Consider the following 13,824-nt stretch of genomic DNA (forward strand, 5'->3'; position numbering starts at 1 on the left):
ACTTGCAATAAATACTGGAAAATATTGGCTAGTTTGAATACATGTAGCTAGTTATCGCTACAGTTAACCAGTGTGTTCACATAATATGTTATGTTGAAGTAAGCAGTAGAAGGAAACATACAGTACTATCCTATACGGAGGAACTGAAAAAGGGGTCACAAATCCGTCACCACTTTATACTAAGCAACGTTAGTGGCCCACATAGGATTATATCCGTGCTACGTCAAGTAACACAGCGCTAAGGGGTGTCACTGTGCGTTTAGAATTATGCATATACGAAACAAAGTAATGGAAGTATTTGTAAGTCCGGCGCAGTCTGCTGTCGATGTTGTACGCTTTTACTCGGCATCAAAGCTGACATGATTTAGTTTGGGCGCGCACAAGGAGCCCAATTTAGGCAATCAAAGGTTGCTAAACTAAACATCAGGCCGACTCGTATACGACCCGGAAAATAATCTACCATTGGGACCCAACACCAGCTAAAGCATGACTTATACCAAATTGACAGAACCACAACTTTGTTTGAGGGACGACACGGACAAAAATCGACGATAACCGACTAACCTGCGCGTGTTTTGCTCGACTTCCGGCACGTTGCCTGCATGGCATCAGTGATTACTGTGCTTGTGTCATACAACATACACCAACATCGAAGTTTCTCTGTTGTGGTGGCAATGCACCCCGCACTGTTTCACTCCACACATATCCACGGAATTTCTGTTTTTAGGGGACTGTCCATACAGCTGCGATCACCCTTCGCCAACTCAAACAAGTGACTCGCGTTCAACTTAGGGACTCCAACAGTTAGCATCAAAGCAATTTTACTTCAATGCTTTAATGCACATGCGAGCGAGCCTCAACATCGCAAAACTGTTCCCAGAAAACTGTTGTAGCAACCGCTTCTTCACAATCAACTAGCGCATAAACCCGGATTGCCTGTCCGATTAGCTATCTTGGAGGGACAAACTTTGATTAAGATATTAAACCGCCGCCAACACTGCCCAGTCCTTCATTTGCAAATTCACCTTCTCTCCAAAGTTCCTTCAAGAAGACCGAGAATGCGCTTTACTGTTTTTGTTGCTGTGGTCGTCGCGATCTTCACTGCAACCAGCGTCAGTGCTGAGTCCGCGATTCTGCGCAGCAACGGTGCTCCTGCATTTGGTCGGCGCCTTCGCCTATTGGGTGCTGTCGAGGAGGAACGCAACGCTGCTGTGGCATCCGGTAAGTGGATCGAGGGAGTAAAAGAAGACGTTGCCCTCCGGAAGATCGCCAAGGAAATCATTAATGTCAAGAAGGCTTCTCAACTCACCAAAGACGAGTATGCAAAACTCAGGCTGATGGCTGAGGTGGCTAAGCAGAAAAAGGTGGGCGGTGATGCAGCGAAACTGACGAAGATGTTGTCCAAGGGCGGGAAGACGGACGATGAAGTTGCAAAACTGGTCAAGGGTGTTTCTGAAGCCGCCGGAAAGGGCGAAATCAGCAAAGACATGATGGCCCAATTGTCGAAGGTCCTCGCTGAAGAAATGAAGAAGGCGGAACCGAAGAAAATGTCTGCACTCAAGAAGGCTGTGGTTGCTGCCCTCGGGATCACGGTTGGTGCTGCTGTCATTTACATCGCTTATGGCATGATGAACCCAACGAGGGCTTAAGCGGCTACGGTGAGATGATACGAAACACAGTCTACTGGGTAGAGGCTAAGATTTTAAATCTTGCTCTCAGCTCAGCATTTCAGTCAGGTTCAGCCAGTTCAATTGAACAATGTTGTGCGCTTCATGTAGTTTTTTATGCTTACTAGGATATGTTGTATGCTTCCCTGTAGTAACTGTCCGTGAATCCCCGTCTCGGTCTGTGAGCACAAAATTTGTTCGCCAACTTGTTGGTATCCCTCAAAAAGTAAAATCTGGTGAATTGGGCCAGAAGCCCCTATTGAAGAATTTGCAATGCGTTGATAGAACAGTTTCCCAGTTTGCTGCATGTTCAATCTCAGCGTTCTAGCCGTCACCAAGGCAATGCACTGGCGTGCGCCTTTAACGCAGAAACAGCTCCGTGAGGCCATTTGCAATTTCTTCTGGGTATTGAAAGAAGACCCCATAACCACCTTGCTCGAAGAAGAGTGGTCTCCCTTGAAGTGCTCGCGCAGTGTCTGCATCTCGCGCGGAGGAATGAGGATGTCCATCGCACCCCCTACCAAAAGAATCGGGAAACCAGCATCGTTAATGGCACCAAGCCGCTCATCAGAAATCCAATGCGTGCGGATTGCCAGGACTTGGTTGATCATTCCGAGGTATGTCAGCTTCTCCCGTGCCTTTGCCCGATCTTCCAGGTACTGATACATCACCTCACGCCTCGCTGTGTTCCCGATGGAGATCGGCTGGTCCAGGTAAGTATCGCTGTAGAGTAACTTCAGATGAGCCTTGGCGATGGCCTGCGGTTCTATAGAATCGATATTTTCTTTCATGGGCTCCTTCGAGCGAGGGTCTTCCACGTACTTGCCTCGAGTTGTCACCATAAGCGTGAGCGTTTTCACTCGCTCTGGAGCTGTGAGAGCAAGCTCCAGTGAGATCATTCCGCCCATGCTGAAACCTACAACGTGTGCAGACTCCCAGTTAAGATAATCCATCAACGCCAAAGCATCCAGCGCCATTCCACTCGTGGTGTAGCGCCACCAAGGCACGTCCGAGCCCCCAACTCCGCGGTTGTCGAAGCTCACGAGTTGCACGTTGTCAGCGACAGAGTTAGTGTAGCAGCATGTCAATCAATGGGGCCCAGGCCTCCTTAGCACACATAAACCCCATGATGAGAAGTACCCGCTCTTCAGGTGCATTGTCCGCCTTGGTCTCGTTCTCGTGGATGACGTACTCGACCGTGATACCCGTCGAAAGCGCAGCCTTTTTCTTGGCATTCGGTCCGAAGTGCTTCGAAGTGGCGTCGAGGGCGTCGATGTGCCGAAGCGAAGTGATACCTTCAGCAGCTACTAGCGGACGTAAAGAGTTTTCTTGGGCGGATGCCATGGTTGCAATGTGCAATGCTGTCGTAGCAATTAGCAGTTTTTTAACAACAAACGTAGAGCTTTGCAGTGCAGCTTATGTAGCAAAAACATGATACGTTTGTTGAGCAGTCTTTTGCGATAATGCACCCCCGCGATGTCGCCAAAGAGTTCACTCACAATTATGGTCTCCAGTAAACAAGCTTCGTGGCCGAGAATTCGTAGACAGAAGAATCTTCCAGTATTTTACTATTCGTTGTGTCACTCGTAATTCGACTGATCTCTCAACACATAACAACATCGTCAAGAAGCTCGTCGTCACTTTAACAGCGCAAAATCAGCCCTGTGAGGCCGTCTGCGATTTCCTCCGGGTACTGGATGAAGATGCCGTGTCCACCTTGCTCGAAGAATAATGTCTGCACGTGGTCACCCTTCAGATGCTGATGCAGTGTCTGCATTTCACGCGGAGGGATGAGGATGTCCATCGCACCCCCGACCAGAAGAATCGGGAAACCAGAACCGTTGATGGCAGCAAACCGCTCGTCCGAAATCCAATGCGTGCGGATAGCCAAGACCTGGTTCACCATTCCTCGAACAAGTGGCTTCACGCGGGTCTTAGCATGGAACTCGAGGTACTCATGTATCACCTCACGCCGTGTTTTACCCCCGAAAGACATCGGCTGGTCCAGAAACACGTCGCTGTAGAGCAGTTTCAGCTGAGCCTCGGCGATGGCCTCCGGCTCCTTCGCATCCATGCTCTCCTTCATGGGCCCCTTCGAGCGCGGGTCTTCTTCATACTTGCCTCTCGTCGTCACCATCAGTGTGAGAGACTTCACCCGTTTGGGAGCTGTCGCCGCCAACTCCAGCGAGATCATGCCGCCCATACTAACCCCGACGACATGCGCACTCTCCCACTCGAGGAAGTCCATCAACGCCAACGCGTCTTGAGCCATTCCACTCGTGGTGTAGCGCCACCAGGGCACATCTGAGCCCCCCACTCCGCGGTTGTCGAAGCTCACGAGCTTGACGTTGCGCTTGCGGTCGACAGCGTCGTCCCATTTGTGCAGCAGCATGTCGATCAGCGGCGTCCAGGCCTCCTTGATGGTCATGAACCCCATGACCAGAATCACTCGCTCTTCCGGTGCATCGTCCGCCTTGGTCTCGTTCTCGTGGATGACGTACTCGACGGTGATGCCCGTCGAGAGCGCGGCCTTCTTCTTGACATCCGGGGAGAAGTGCTTCGGTTTGGCGTAGAGGGCGTCGACGTGACGCTGGGTGGTGATACCTGCAGCCGACACTAGCGGGGACAACGGGGTTTCATCCACGGTTGCCATGCTACTTGTCCTTGAATCGCCTTGCACGGAAGACGGAAGAATGGAGAATGAACTCACGGTGTGTGAGTGAGTGCGGTCAAACGGAGGCATAAGAGCACTCCGTCGAGATGTGCAGTAGATGTATAGCGATCGTTTTCATCAACAACATTGAAGCTGTGGACGACGGAGCATCACAAGGCCTTTGTGGCATTTGAGTTAAAGCTTACTGCGATGCTAGCGTACTACAGTCGAAACCAGCTTATGGACTGGTGACCTCGGCCAGCCACTTGGACAGGATGGAGTTCACGGCTTCGGGCTGCTCGAAGAGAACCCAGTGGCCGGCGTCGTCGACCACCTCCATCTGCAGGTTCGGGATCACCTGTGGCATGGTCTTCGCCATCTCCGGCTTGAGCACGGGGTCGTCCGCCGCACCGATGAATAGAGCAGGATGCTCGATCGTGCCCGGGAGGTCCTTCTCCGTCTCGAAGTCAATCTGCTTGGTCGCGTACACCCAGTTGGCGCTCGTGAACTTGCTCTGCGTGTACTGGTCGACGTAGAACTGCAGCTCTTCCTCCGACAGCATGGACGACCGCTCCGTGAACATCATGTGGTCTACATCCTTGTCGATGACCTGCAGGTACTCGTGCAGTGGCAGCGCCTCCTCCTTCGGGCCGTACTCGGACTTGCGGCGGAAGACGGCAGTCGCCAGGCGGCGTGGAGACGCATCCAACGCCTTGCCCGAGTTCTTCGCGTCCGCCAAATACAACTGATACTGGAACTGGGGCAAGAACTTGCACATATCCTCGAGCGACACGTACTGCTTGCGCGGCGGCACGAAAGGCGTGCACACTCCACCCACGGCCAGCACGCGCTCCGGGTGGTACAGGCTGAACCTCCAGGCGTTAAGACCACCCCAGTCATGGCCCAGAACCACAACCTTCTCGATCTTGAGTGCGTCTGTCGACAATTAAAGCAAAACCACCATTAACAATTGACTCCACACGTCACCAACAAGTTCGAAACTAGACAGCATGCTTACCGAGCAAGGCAACGATGTCATTCGTGATGTTCTTGGTGCCATAAGCCTCCAACTCCTGCGGTGTGGAGCTTTGGCCAAAGCCACGGACATCCGGGACAATCAAGCGGTACTTCGGTGACAGTGCTTGGATTTGGTACTACATAGCGAAAAGAAAACATGACGTTGGTGAATACATGCATATGTGGAGGAATTCGATGGTCGAATAGTATGCAACGCACCCGCCATCCGAACCAGAGGTCGGGCCAGCCGTGCAGCATGACGACCGGAGGGCCATCCCTTGGACCAACGTCCACGTAATGAATCTTGATACCCTCGGGCGTGGTCATGAAGTGGTGCGGCCACTGCGTCCACACGGACGAGTCCAGGTACGTGCGAGCTTCCGCCATCTTGTCTTGACTTGCAGGGAACGCGGAAAATTGTTGACTGAGCTTCTTGAGGCACTCGCGGATCAATTATTTAATAACTTGGGCGCTTGTGGGGCGGAGACGGAAGTTTTCATGGGATGGTGATCATCGGGATGTCGGGCGACAGCTGGGTAGACAAGGCGCTGGAGCATTTTCAGGTCAGCTAATCAGTGTTACGGGCAGGAAAATCCGTAAATCTAATCAGTCGATGGCGTTGACCACGAACTTCACGACGGGACTGATTCGCTGACACTTTGGGGCACTCGCGACACGAAAAGCAATCGATTGACCAGTCCGTTTAGCTCCTCCAAACACTATGAATGACGCCTGGGTCTTACAGCTTCGCGCTCAGGCTGCTACCCGGCTTTCCTGCAGCAACCCTCGCCAGCCACTCCGACAAGATTGCGTTCACCTCTTCCTTCTGTTCCCAGAGCACCCAGTGGCCGGCATCCTGGATGACTTTCATCTCCAAGTTCGGCACCACCTTGGCCATACCTCGTGCCATTTCGGGCTTGAGCACCGCGTCCTTAGCTGCGCCAATGAACAACGCCTGGTGCTTGACCACTCTGGGGAGGTCCAGCTCATTCTCAAAGTCGATCTTGCCTGTGGCGTAGGTCTGGCACGTGCTGGCGAACTTGCTGAAGGAGTACTGCTCGATATAGTACTCCAGCTCGGCTTCGGATAGCAGCGTCGACCGTTGGGTGAACACCAGGTGGTCCACGTCCGAGTCGACCGCCATCAGCGTCTTCCGCAGCGACATGCGAGTCTCGCGAGGCCCCATTTCCGACGGCTTGCGAAACATCGCAGTGAACAGCCGACGAGGCGAGGCATCCAGTACCTTTCCGGAGACGTCGGTGTTGGCCAGGAACTGCTGGTACTTGAACTGGGGCACCCTCTCCACCACCTCCTCCAGCGACAGGTACTTCTTCCTCGGCGGGTCGTACGGAGTGCACACCGCACAGACAGCGATGACTCGCTCGGGATGGTAGAGACTGAACCTCCAGACGTGACGGCCGCCCCAGTCGTGCCCGATGAACACGGCCCTGTCGATCTCCAGCTCGTCTGCAGTGGCATGAACGACGAAGAAAATAAGTCTCCGACGTTGCAAAATATCGGAGACCATGAAAGAAAAAGTTGTTAAAGAGGTCAAATATAAATCCTCACCTAGCAGCGCCGCCAGGTCGCTGCAAATGTTCTTGGCTCCGTAGGCTTCGGTGCTCGGTGGGGTCGAGCTCTGCCCGAAGCCGCGGACATCTACAAGATAGCAAACATTAAGTAAAAAGGCGAGGTCTACTTTACACATTTTTGTTGCAATACCTGGCACGATGAGTCGGTATTTGCCGCTGAGCGCGTGGATCTGGTGCTGGAAAATAATAATAATAAAAACTTTCAGTTGCAAATCACTGGTTACAGTATTTTAATACTTAAAAGTATAGGTATCATTGATGGCAGCGTACCCGCCAGCCGAACCAGAGGTCGGGCCACCCGTGCACCATCACGACGGGCAGGCCGCGCCTAGGCCCCACGTCCACGTAGTGCAGGCGGACGCCCCCGGGCGTCTGCACGAAGGCGTGCGGCCATCGCTCCCACACACTCGGCTCCATCACTGTACTGCGCTTCAAGATCGGTTGAGTCAACAATCCAAAATTGGTGTGACGCACACCAGAACTGACGAACAGAATGTGCATACGTCAGCGACTCTAGGTGACTTCCTACAAATTCCTACATGTATAGGCTGGAACGGCGAATCACATTCTGAGGAGGCAAGTAGCCCTGACCGCAGACTTCAAGAGACCGTGTGGAAGGTCTTGAGCATGGTCGAAACCCCGTTGTCCCCGCTGGTGTCGGCTGCAGGTATCACCACCCAGCGCCACGTCGACGCCCTCTACGCCAGACCGAAGCACTTCTCCCCGGATGTCAAGAAGAAGGCCGCGCTCTCGACGGGCATCACCGTCGAGTACGTCATCCACGAGAACGAGACCAAGGCGGACGATGCACCGGAAGAGCGAGTGATTCTGGTCATGGGGTTCATGACCATCAAGGAGGCCTGGACGCCGCTGATCGACATGCTGCTGCACAAATGGGACGACGCTGTCGACCGCAAGCGCAACGTCAAGCTCGTGAGCTTCGACAACCGCGGAGTGGGGGGCTCAGATGTGCCCTGGTGGCGCTACACCACGAGTGGAATGGCTCAGGACGCGTTGGCGTTGATGGACTTCCTCGGGTGGGAGAGTGCACACGTCGCGGGTATTAGTATGGGCGGCATGATCTCGCAGGAGCTGGCGGCGACAGCTCCCGAGCGAGTGAAGTCGCTCACGCTGATGGTGACGACGAGGGGCAAGTTCGAGGAGGACCCGCGCTCGAAGGGGCCCATGAAGGAGAGCTTGAATGCGACGGAGCCAGCTGCCATCGCCGAGGCTCAGCTGAAACTGCTCTTCAGCGACGTGTATCTGGACCAGCCCATGTCTTTTGGTGACAAGACAAGGCGTGACGTGGTGTTCCAGTATCTCGAAATGCGAGCCAAGGCGCGGGTGAAACCGAGCTATGTCGGGGTGATCAACCAGCTCCTGGCTGTCCGCACGCACTGGGTTTCGGACGAGCGGCTTGCTGCCATTAACGACGCCGGCTTTCCGATCCTTCTTGTTGGTAGCGCCATGGATATTCTGATCCCTCCGCGCGAAATGCAGACATTGCGAGAGCACTGTAAGGGAGACCACGTGCAGACCCTTTTCTTCGAGCAAGGTGGCCACGGTATTATCCTTCAGTACCCGGAGGACATTGCAGACGGCGTCACGGAGCTGATTCTGCGCTGCTAAGAACTCGATGGACGAGCCTTAATGGTGGTATGAGAGCAACACCACGTCGATTGAATACATCATGCAGCAATTACATGAATTACGTCCACAGTAATAACTACCTCGATCTGGTTTCGCTGCTCAGGGAATGGCAGTCGTGTTTGTCTGCGAATGTTTGCGAGTTCTTAGATAAGTTCGCTAGCCGCCGGCGTCATGGATAACCTTCATGCTATCTAGGACTGCGATGACATCGTCCTACTCAAACATGACATCATCTCGCTCTGTAGCGACCTTCGACTTCTATATCGCTCATTCTGGAAAACGCAGTGATCTACGTAGGCGGTCACAAGAACGATGTGTGCCAAGCGCATTACGGCCACGGCCAACACGATGGAGCGAAGTGGGTTTCGCCTTCAACGCCACTTGGAAGTCGCCTACACGGCCCCGTACCACTTTAACAGCAATCACGTCCGACGCGTCAAGATCCGCACGGGAATTATGCTCGAGTTTGCACTCCACCAGCACCCGCTCGCGTGGACGCCACCGCCCGAAGATGATATCTCCAGCGAAAATGAAGTTCGAGTGGTGTTGGTGACGGGGTTTCTCAACACGAAAGAGACCTGGACGCCGACATTGGAGACGATGTTGCGTCAATGGGACGGGCTGGAGACGGACAAGCGCCTGAGAGTCCTGACTTTTGACAACCGAGGTGTCGGTGGTTCTACATCACCCATAGGGCCCTACACCACAAGCAACATGGCAGAAGATGTTATCGCACTGCTGGATCACGTCGGCTGGCAGCAGGTACATGTTGTCGGGTACAGCATGGGTGGCATGATCTCGCTCGAGCTGGCTCACATGGCTCCAGAGCGAGTAAAGTCATTGTCGCTGTTGTGTACAACACGAGGCCGGTATGTCCCGGCGTGCAATGGCGTGCTTCCAATGACCAGGACACTTGATCACAGCGATGCTGACACGGAAACCCACAACCTGCTCGTGGTGCTGTATCCGCCTAAATTCCTATCTCAAGAAATGCAAAACGAGTCGCGCAGCATTTACGAAGCGATGTTCGAGTGCCACAAGTACCTTGTGGAGAATCGGGAGACACCACGGGTGTTTGGTTTCGTTGGTCAGGGGTCAGCCGTGCTCTCACATTTTGTCTCGGACGCACGCTTACATGAAATCCGTGACCAGCACTTCCCGATCCTCGTGCTCGGTGGTTCGAAGGACGTGGTCATCCCAGCTCGAGAGACCCAAACACTGTACAACTTGCTGTCAAGTGATCATTCCAAGATGGTTGTGTACGAGGATGCGGGCCACGGGGCCTTCATTCAGTATCTCGATGAGGTTGCTGAGGATATCATCAAGACGATCCAAGCTGGCGAATCTTCTAATTAGTGAACTCGCAAAACTGCAGAACTATGAATGGAATTGATGGTAGCTCTGGGGCTTCATGTACACGTTTGGAGTCTACGACTCTCAAAAAAAATTGACGAGAGCCTATTGTAGCGATGTGGGTATCCCTATATCGTTGTTCATGAAAACGTAACAACCAGCACAACATCAAGTGTACTGTTGATTGGAACTCATGTGCATTGCTTACATCTCAATCAATGTGGCCTTGCTCGCGAGCCAAGCAAATACACTGTACACGTCCAGTTGAATGTAAGGCATCAATGATGGCTAACATTGAACTGCCGCATCATTGCGATCGCCTTGGATATGGATACCGCCTCGTTTGCTAGGTCCGTGGCAAACACATGGCGCTCATGCGATGGTACCGCTAACTGATCTTGACATCGCCACAGCGCGTGGCGCGGCGCAGGGCCTCGATGGTAGCTCACTAAGAAATCGTCCGCGTCATAGTCACCACCAACGCACGCACTCGTTGGTATGAAGTTTCCGATGAAAATGCCGCTCATCGAGTCCCTTGGATTCACCTCGGGTCGGCATATGGAGGCGCTGCTCTCGACGCCCAAACACTTCGCAGAGAAGCACGTGCACACGGCACAAGTGGCGACTGGCATCAAAATGGAGTACATGCTGGAGACCAACGCGGATGCAAAGACCCCGGAGTGTCGAGACTTGCCCGAAGAGCGGTTGGTGCTGATCATGGGCTTCCTGCAGTTGAAGGAGCAGTGGGGGCCCGTGATCGACATGCTCATGAAGAAATGGGACGCCAGGACGCAGGGCAGGAACTTGACCGTCCTGACCTTCGACAACCGCGGGGTGGGCGGCACCGACGCGCCCTTGGGGAGATACACTACCAGCCAGATGGCGGAAGACGCGCTGAGTCTGCTGGACCATCTCGGATGGGAATCAGCCCACTTCGTCGGCATCAGGTGAGTGGCGGACGTCCCAATTCACCGCATGGAGCGCAGCGATATCATATCTGACGCTGGTGGCTTGGATGTTATTGTCTTGCAGCATGGGCGGCATGATCTCCATCGAGCTGGCGTGCACAGCCCCCGAGCGCGTGGATTCGCTGTCGCTGTTGGTGACAACCCGGGGCAGGTACATCCCGGACATCCGCTCGATGGTCCCGCTGCTGGGCGCCATCTTCTCGCCGACGCAGACGGGAGTCGTCAGCAACACCGTGTCGCTCAACTACCCGCCGGACTTCCTCGACCGGTCCATCGGCGACCGGGACGTGCGCAGCGTGCTGGAGCGGCACTACTCGACGCTGCCGAACCGGCACAAGCCGGCGGGCTACAAGGCGCTGCTGTGCCAGGGCCTGGCCGTGCAGACGCACTACGTCTCGGACGAGCGGCTCCAGGCCATCGCACGGGCGGGCTTCCCCGTGCTGGTGGTCGGCAGCATGCAGGACATCCTGATCCCGCCCGAGGAGTCCGTCAAGCTGCTGCAGCGGCTGCCGGGCGACCAGGTGCAGGCCTTCTTCTTCCAGCACGGCGGCCACGGCATCGACACGCAGTTCTCCGAGGAGGTCGCCGACGGCCTAGTGAAGACCGTGATGCGGGCCCGCCGTGCCAGATGGGCGTGAACTGCAACCTGCCGCGACGTAGGCAAGTTGAAGTGCGCGCCTTGCGCGTAATTGAATTGAATCGACAACTGTAGTATTTCTTAGCGTGTGTCATCCTATCCATGATCATGGACAGTGTGGATTCAACACTGCTTACTTGCTCAACAGTGTTGAACAAGTAAGGTTACATGTATTGAAGCCCTGGCCGTCGGACACTGGAAGCTGTCGCAACAACGCACCGCAGCTGGGGTGCGGAGCAGGTGGTGCCGACAACGTTGCAGTGTTGCCATGTGGACTGTCTCCGATTGCACCTCGAAGGGATCCGCTCGCGTCAGGTCGTGGACTCGGAAAATTTCAATATTCCAGCGTGGGATTGATGGGGCGCGTGCTCCAGCATTTCGGTGAGGCCGTCACTGCGGCACCCACATGTAACACTGCCGATACTTGTAGGCTACAGTATTATACATGATGTATTATAGCCGACGCGGACGCCGTCGCGTTGCGGACCGCCACTAGCGGTGGATCGGCCAGCACGGGGCGCGGATTTCTGGACAGGATGATGATTCGGACCGCGCTCGCCGCGTCTATCTGCTCCGCGGGATTGTGTCTGTATTAGATTTCGAGTGGACTATTATGTTTCGAAGCATATCAAGTCTCGAACCCGAGCCAAATTGTTAGACAGCTAGTTTTACAAGGCAAACATATTAATTTTGCCAGGACCGTCTCTGTTTTTTTTTCGGATAGTTCTCTTTCTCGCGCGCAGGAGTCGGTTCATCGCATCTCCGACATTAGCGGAATTCCTGCAGTTGACAAAACGCGTGCAGGTGCGCAAGGCAGCAGGAAGGCAAGTAGCAGAGGCATTTACTCGTTCGTCACTCGCCTACGAAGCGTAGAGACCCGCCACGATGAGGGAGAGCCAGCCGGCCACGCGCATGAGCATGTCGGTCATGAACCAGGCCGACCCGAACGGCCGCGAGCTGCGTCTGTGGCTGCTCTCGGCCGCGACCCACCGCGGCGTGACGTACTACCGCATCGCGGGGCGCTTCACGTCCAGCGGGCAGACGTGGGAGGTGGGCCACCGCTACTCGGAGTTCCTCAAGCTGCGCGACCAGCTCGTCAAGTTCCTGGCCACGTCCACGGACAAGTGCCCGGGCTGCCGCAACTACCTGCACTCGATCCAGCGCTTCGACTTCCCCAAGAAGCACCTCTTCGCGTCGCGCGCGCCGCCCGTGGTCAACTACCGCGTCAAGGCGCTGCGCTCGTTCCTCAACCTGCTGGCGTCCTGGGCCTTCTCCAAGACGCCCAAGTGCCCCACGTGCGGGGGTTACGCCTTCGACGTGGTGCGCAACTTTGTGCTCGAGGGCGACGACGTGTCGGCCGACGCCGACATGAGCTCCATCAGGGAGTCCTTCCGGGTCGAAGCCTTCTCCGAGCACAACCTGGCCGGCAGTAGGGGCCCGGCACACACACGCACGCACAGCTGGATGACGGCCAGCTCGGCGGGGGACCCGGACATGACACAGAGCATGCATGTGCCGCAGAGCAGGCAGCCGAGACCGAGTCAAGGACCGTCACTGAGGCAGGCGCCGCCCCCGCGGTCAAGCACGAGGACGCCCACCGCAACCCAACAGCAGCAGCAGCAGCATAGACAACGCAGTCGCCGCCAGAACGACTCGTACGACGCCTACGACGCCTTCAACGACTACCTGCCGGAGAGGCAGTCGAAGGTGCCGAAGAAGGCGACCCAGTCGAGCATGGAGCAGAAGGTGGAGAGCGGCAAGTTCAAGTCGATGCCCCTGCAGGAGTCGATCGAGGAGAGGCAGCGGCGCCGTCAACAGGAAGAGGAGGACGCAGCTGACGCCTACCAGCAGAAGCTGCGGAAGCACCGCAGCGAGCCGCGCAACTTGTCGGCGCGTCGCCCGTTGGCGGAGAGCGAGCTGTCGGTGGGCACGAGCGCCTTCGAGAGCCCGCGCTCGAGTCGACGGGCGATGAGCCGCGGCGGCTCCAACGCCGAGAGCTTCATCTCGGACGTGAGCATGGCGGCCGAGCCCATCTTCATCCACGGCGACGAGCTGCAGCGCTACGGCCTCTCGGACGACGAGCGCAAGGCCCGGAGCGCGGCCAGCAGCGTGTACTCGGGCGACGACGAGATCGAGCTCACTGGTGTGGCCATGGCGTCGCCCCCGCGCGCACCCAAGAAGAGCAGCAACAACCTGTGGCAGCCCTGGGAGCTGGCCAGAGTGGCCTAAGATACTTTTTTTTTCCACCTGGCGGAGACTGTCGCCAGGTACAGACAGACACATCCAT

The 13,824-nt window shown here is 55.5% G+C and overlaps 9 protein-coding genes across 9 annotated transcripts; 5 read left to right on the top strand and 4 right to left on the bottom strand.

Moving 5' to 3' along the window:
* Positions 1–1,058: 1,058 nt before the first annotated feature.
* Positions 1,059–1,649, top strand: IUM83_16710 (putative secreted RxLR effector protein; the record flags this gene model as incomplete). Its single annotated transcript, XM_067941614.1, has 1 exon — positions 1,059–1,649. One exon carries the CDS (start codon positions 1,059–1,061, stop codon positions 1,647–1,649), a length of 591 nt encoding a protein of 196 aa, XP_067783886.1.
* A 1,086-nt stretch (positions 1,650–2,735) lies between these two features.
* On the bottom strand, positions 2,736–3,011 carry IUM83_16711 (Serine protease; the record flags this gene model as incomplete). The annotated part of the gene is made up of 1 exon (XM_067941615.1): positions 2,736–3,011. One exon carries the CDS (start codon positions 3,009–3,011, stop codon positions 2,736–2,738), a length of 276 nt encoding a protein of 91 aa, XP_067783840.1.
* Positions 3,012–3,309: 298 nt separating this feature from the next.
* On the bottom strand, positions 3,310–4,320 carry IUM83_16712 (Serine protease; the record flags this gene model as incomplete). The annotated part of the gene is made up of 1 exon (XM_067941616.1): positions 3,310–4,320. The coding sequence occupies one exon, from the start codon at positions 4,318–4,320 to the stop codon at positions 3,310–3,312; it is 1,011 nt and encodes a 336-aa protein (XP_067783809.1).
* Positions 4,321–4,558: 238 nt separating this feature from the next.
* IUM83_16713 (putative epoxide hydrolase) lies at positions 4,559–5,724 on the bottom strand (the record flags this gene model as incomplete). The annotated part of the gene is made up of 3 exons (XM_067941617.1): positions 4,559–5,256; positions 5,339–5,474; positions 5,557–5,724. The coding sequence occupies 3 exons, from the start codon at positions 5,722–5,724 to the stop codon at positions 4,559–4,561; spliced, it is 1,002 nt and encodes a 333-aa protein (XP_067783887.1).
* Positions 5,725–6,076: 352 nt separating this feature from the next.
* On the bottom strand, positions 6,077–7,346 carry IUM83_16714 (putative epoxide hydrolase; the record flags this gene model as incomplete). Its single annotated transcript, XM_067941618.1, has 4 exons — positions 6,077–6,804; positions 6,907–6,996; positions 7,060–7,105; positions 7,200–7,346. 4 exons carry the CDS (start codon positions 7,344–7,346, stop codon positions 6,077–6,079), a joined length of 1,011 nt encoding a protein of 336 aa, XP_067783889.1.
* Positions 7,347–7,556: 210 nt separating this feature from the next.
* On the top strand, positions 7,557–8,558 carry IUM83_16715 (Serine protease; the record flags this gene model as incomplete). Its single annotated transcript, XM_067941619.1, has 1 exon — positions 7,557–8,558. The coding sequence occupies one exon, from the start codon at positions 7,557–7,559 to the stop codon at positions 8,556–8,558; it is 1,002 nt and encodes a 333-aa protein (XP_067783888.1).
* A 333-nt stretch (positions 8,559–8,891) lies between these two features.
* Positions 8,892–9,414, top strand: IUM83_16716 (putative serine protease family S33; the record flags this gene model as incomplete). Its single annotated transcript, XM_067941620.1, has 2 exons — positions 8,892–9,341; positions 9,406–9,414. 2 exons carry the CDS (start codon positions 8,892–8,894, stop codon positions 9,412–9,414), a joined length of 459 nt encoding a protein of 152 aa, XP_067783890.1.
* A 1,076-nt stretch (positions 9,415–10,490) lies between these two features.
* Positions 10,491–11,538, top strand: IUM83_16717 (putative serine protease family S33; the record flags this gene model as incomplete). The annotated part of the gene is made up of 2 exons (XM_067941621.1): positions 10,491–10,879; positions 10,965–11,538. The coding sequence occupies 2 exons, from the start codon at positions 10,491–10,493 to the stop codon at positions 11,536–11,538; spliced, it is 963 nt and encodes a 320-aa protein (XP_067783839.1).
* Positions 11,539–12,422: 884 nt separating this feature from the next.
* IUM83_16718 (rhodanese domain-containing dual specificity protein phosphatase) lies at positions 12,423–13,766 on the top strand (the record flags this gene model as incomplete). Its single annotated transcript, XM_067941622.1, has 1 exon — positions 12,423–13,766. One exon carries the CDS (start codon positions 12,423–12,425, stop codon positions 13,764–13,766), a length of 1,344 nt encoding a protein of 447 aa, XP_067783885.1.
* Positions 13,767–13,824: the final 58 nt, after the last annotated feature.

The sequence above is a fragment of the Phytophthora cinnamomi genome (assembly GCF_018691715.1).
Source record: "Phytophthora cinnamomi strain GKB4 chromosome Unknown Contig95, whole genome shotgun sequence".
Lineage (NCBI taxonomy): Eukaryota > Oomycota > Peronosporomycetes > Peronosporales > Peronosporaceae > Phytophthora > Phytophthora cinnamomi.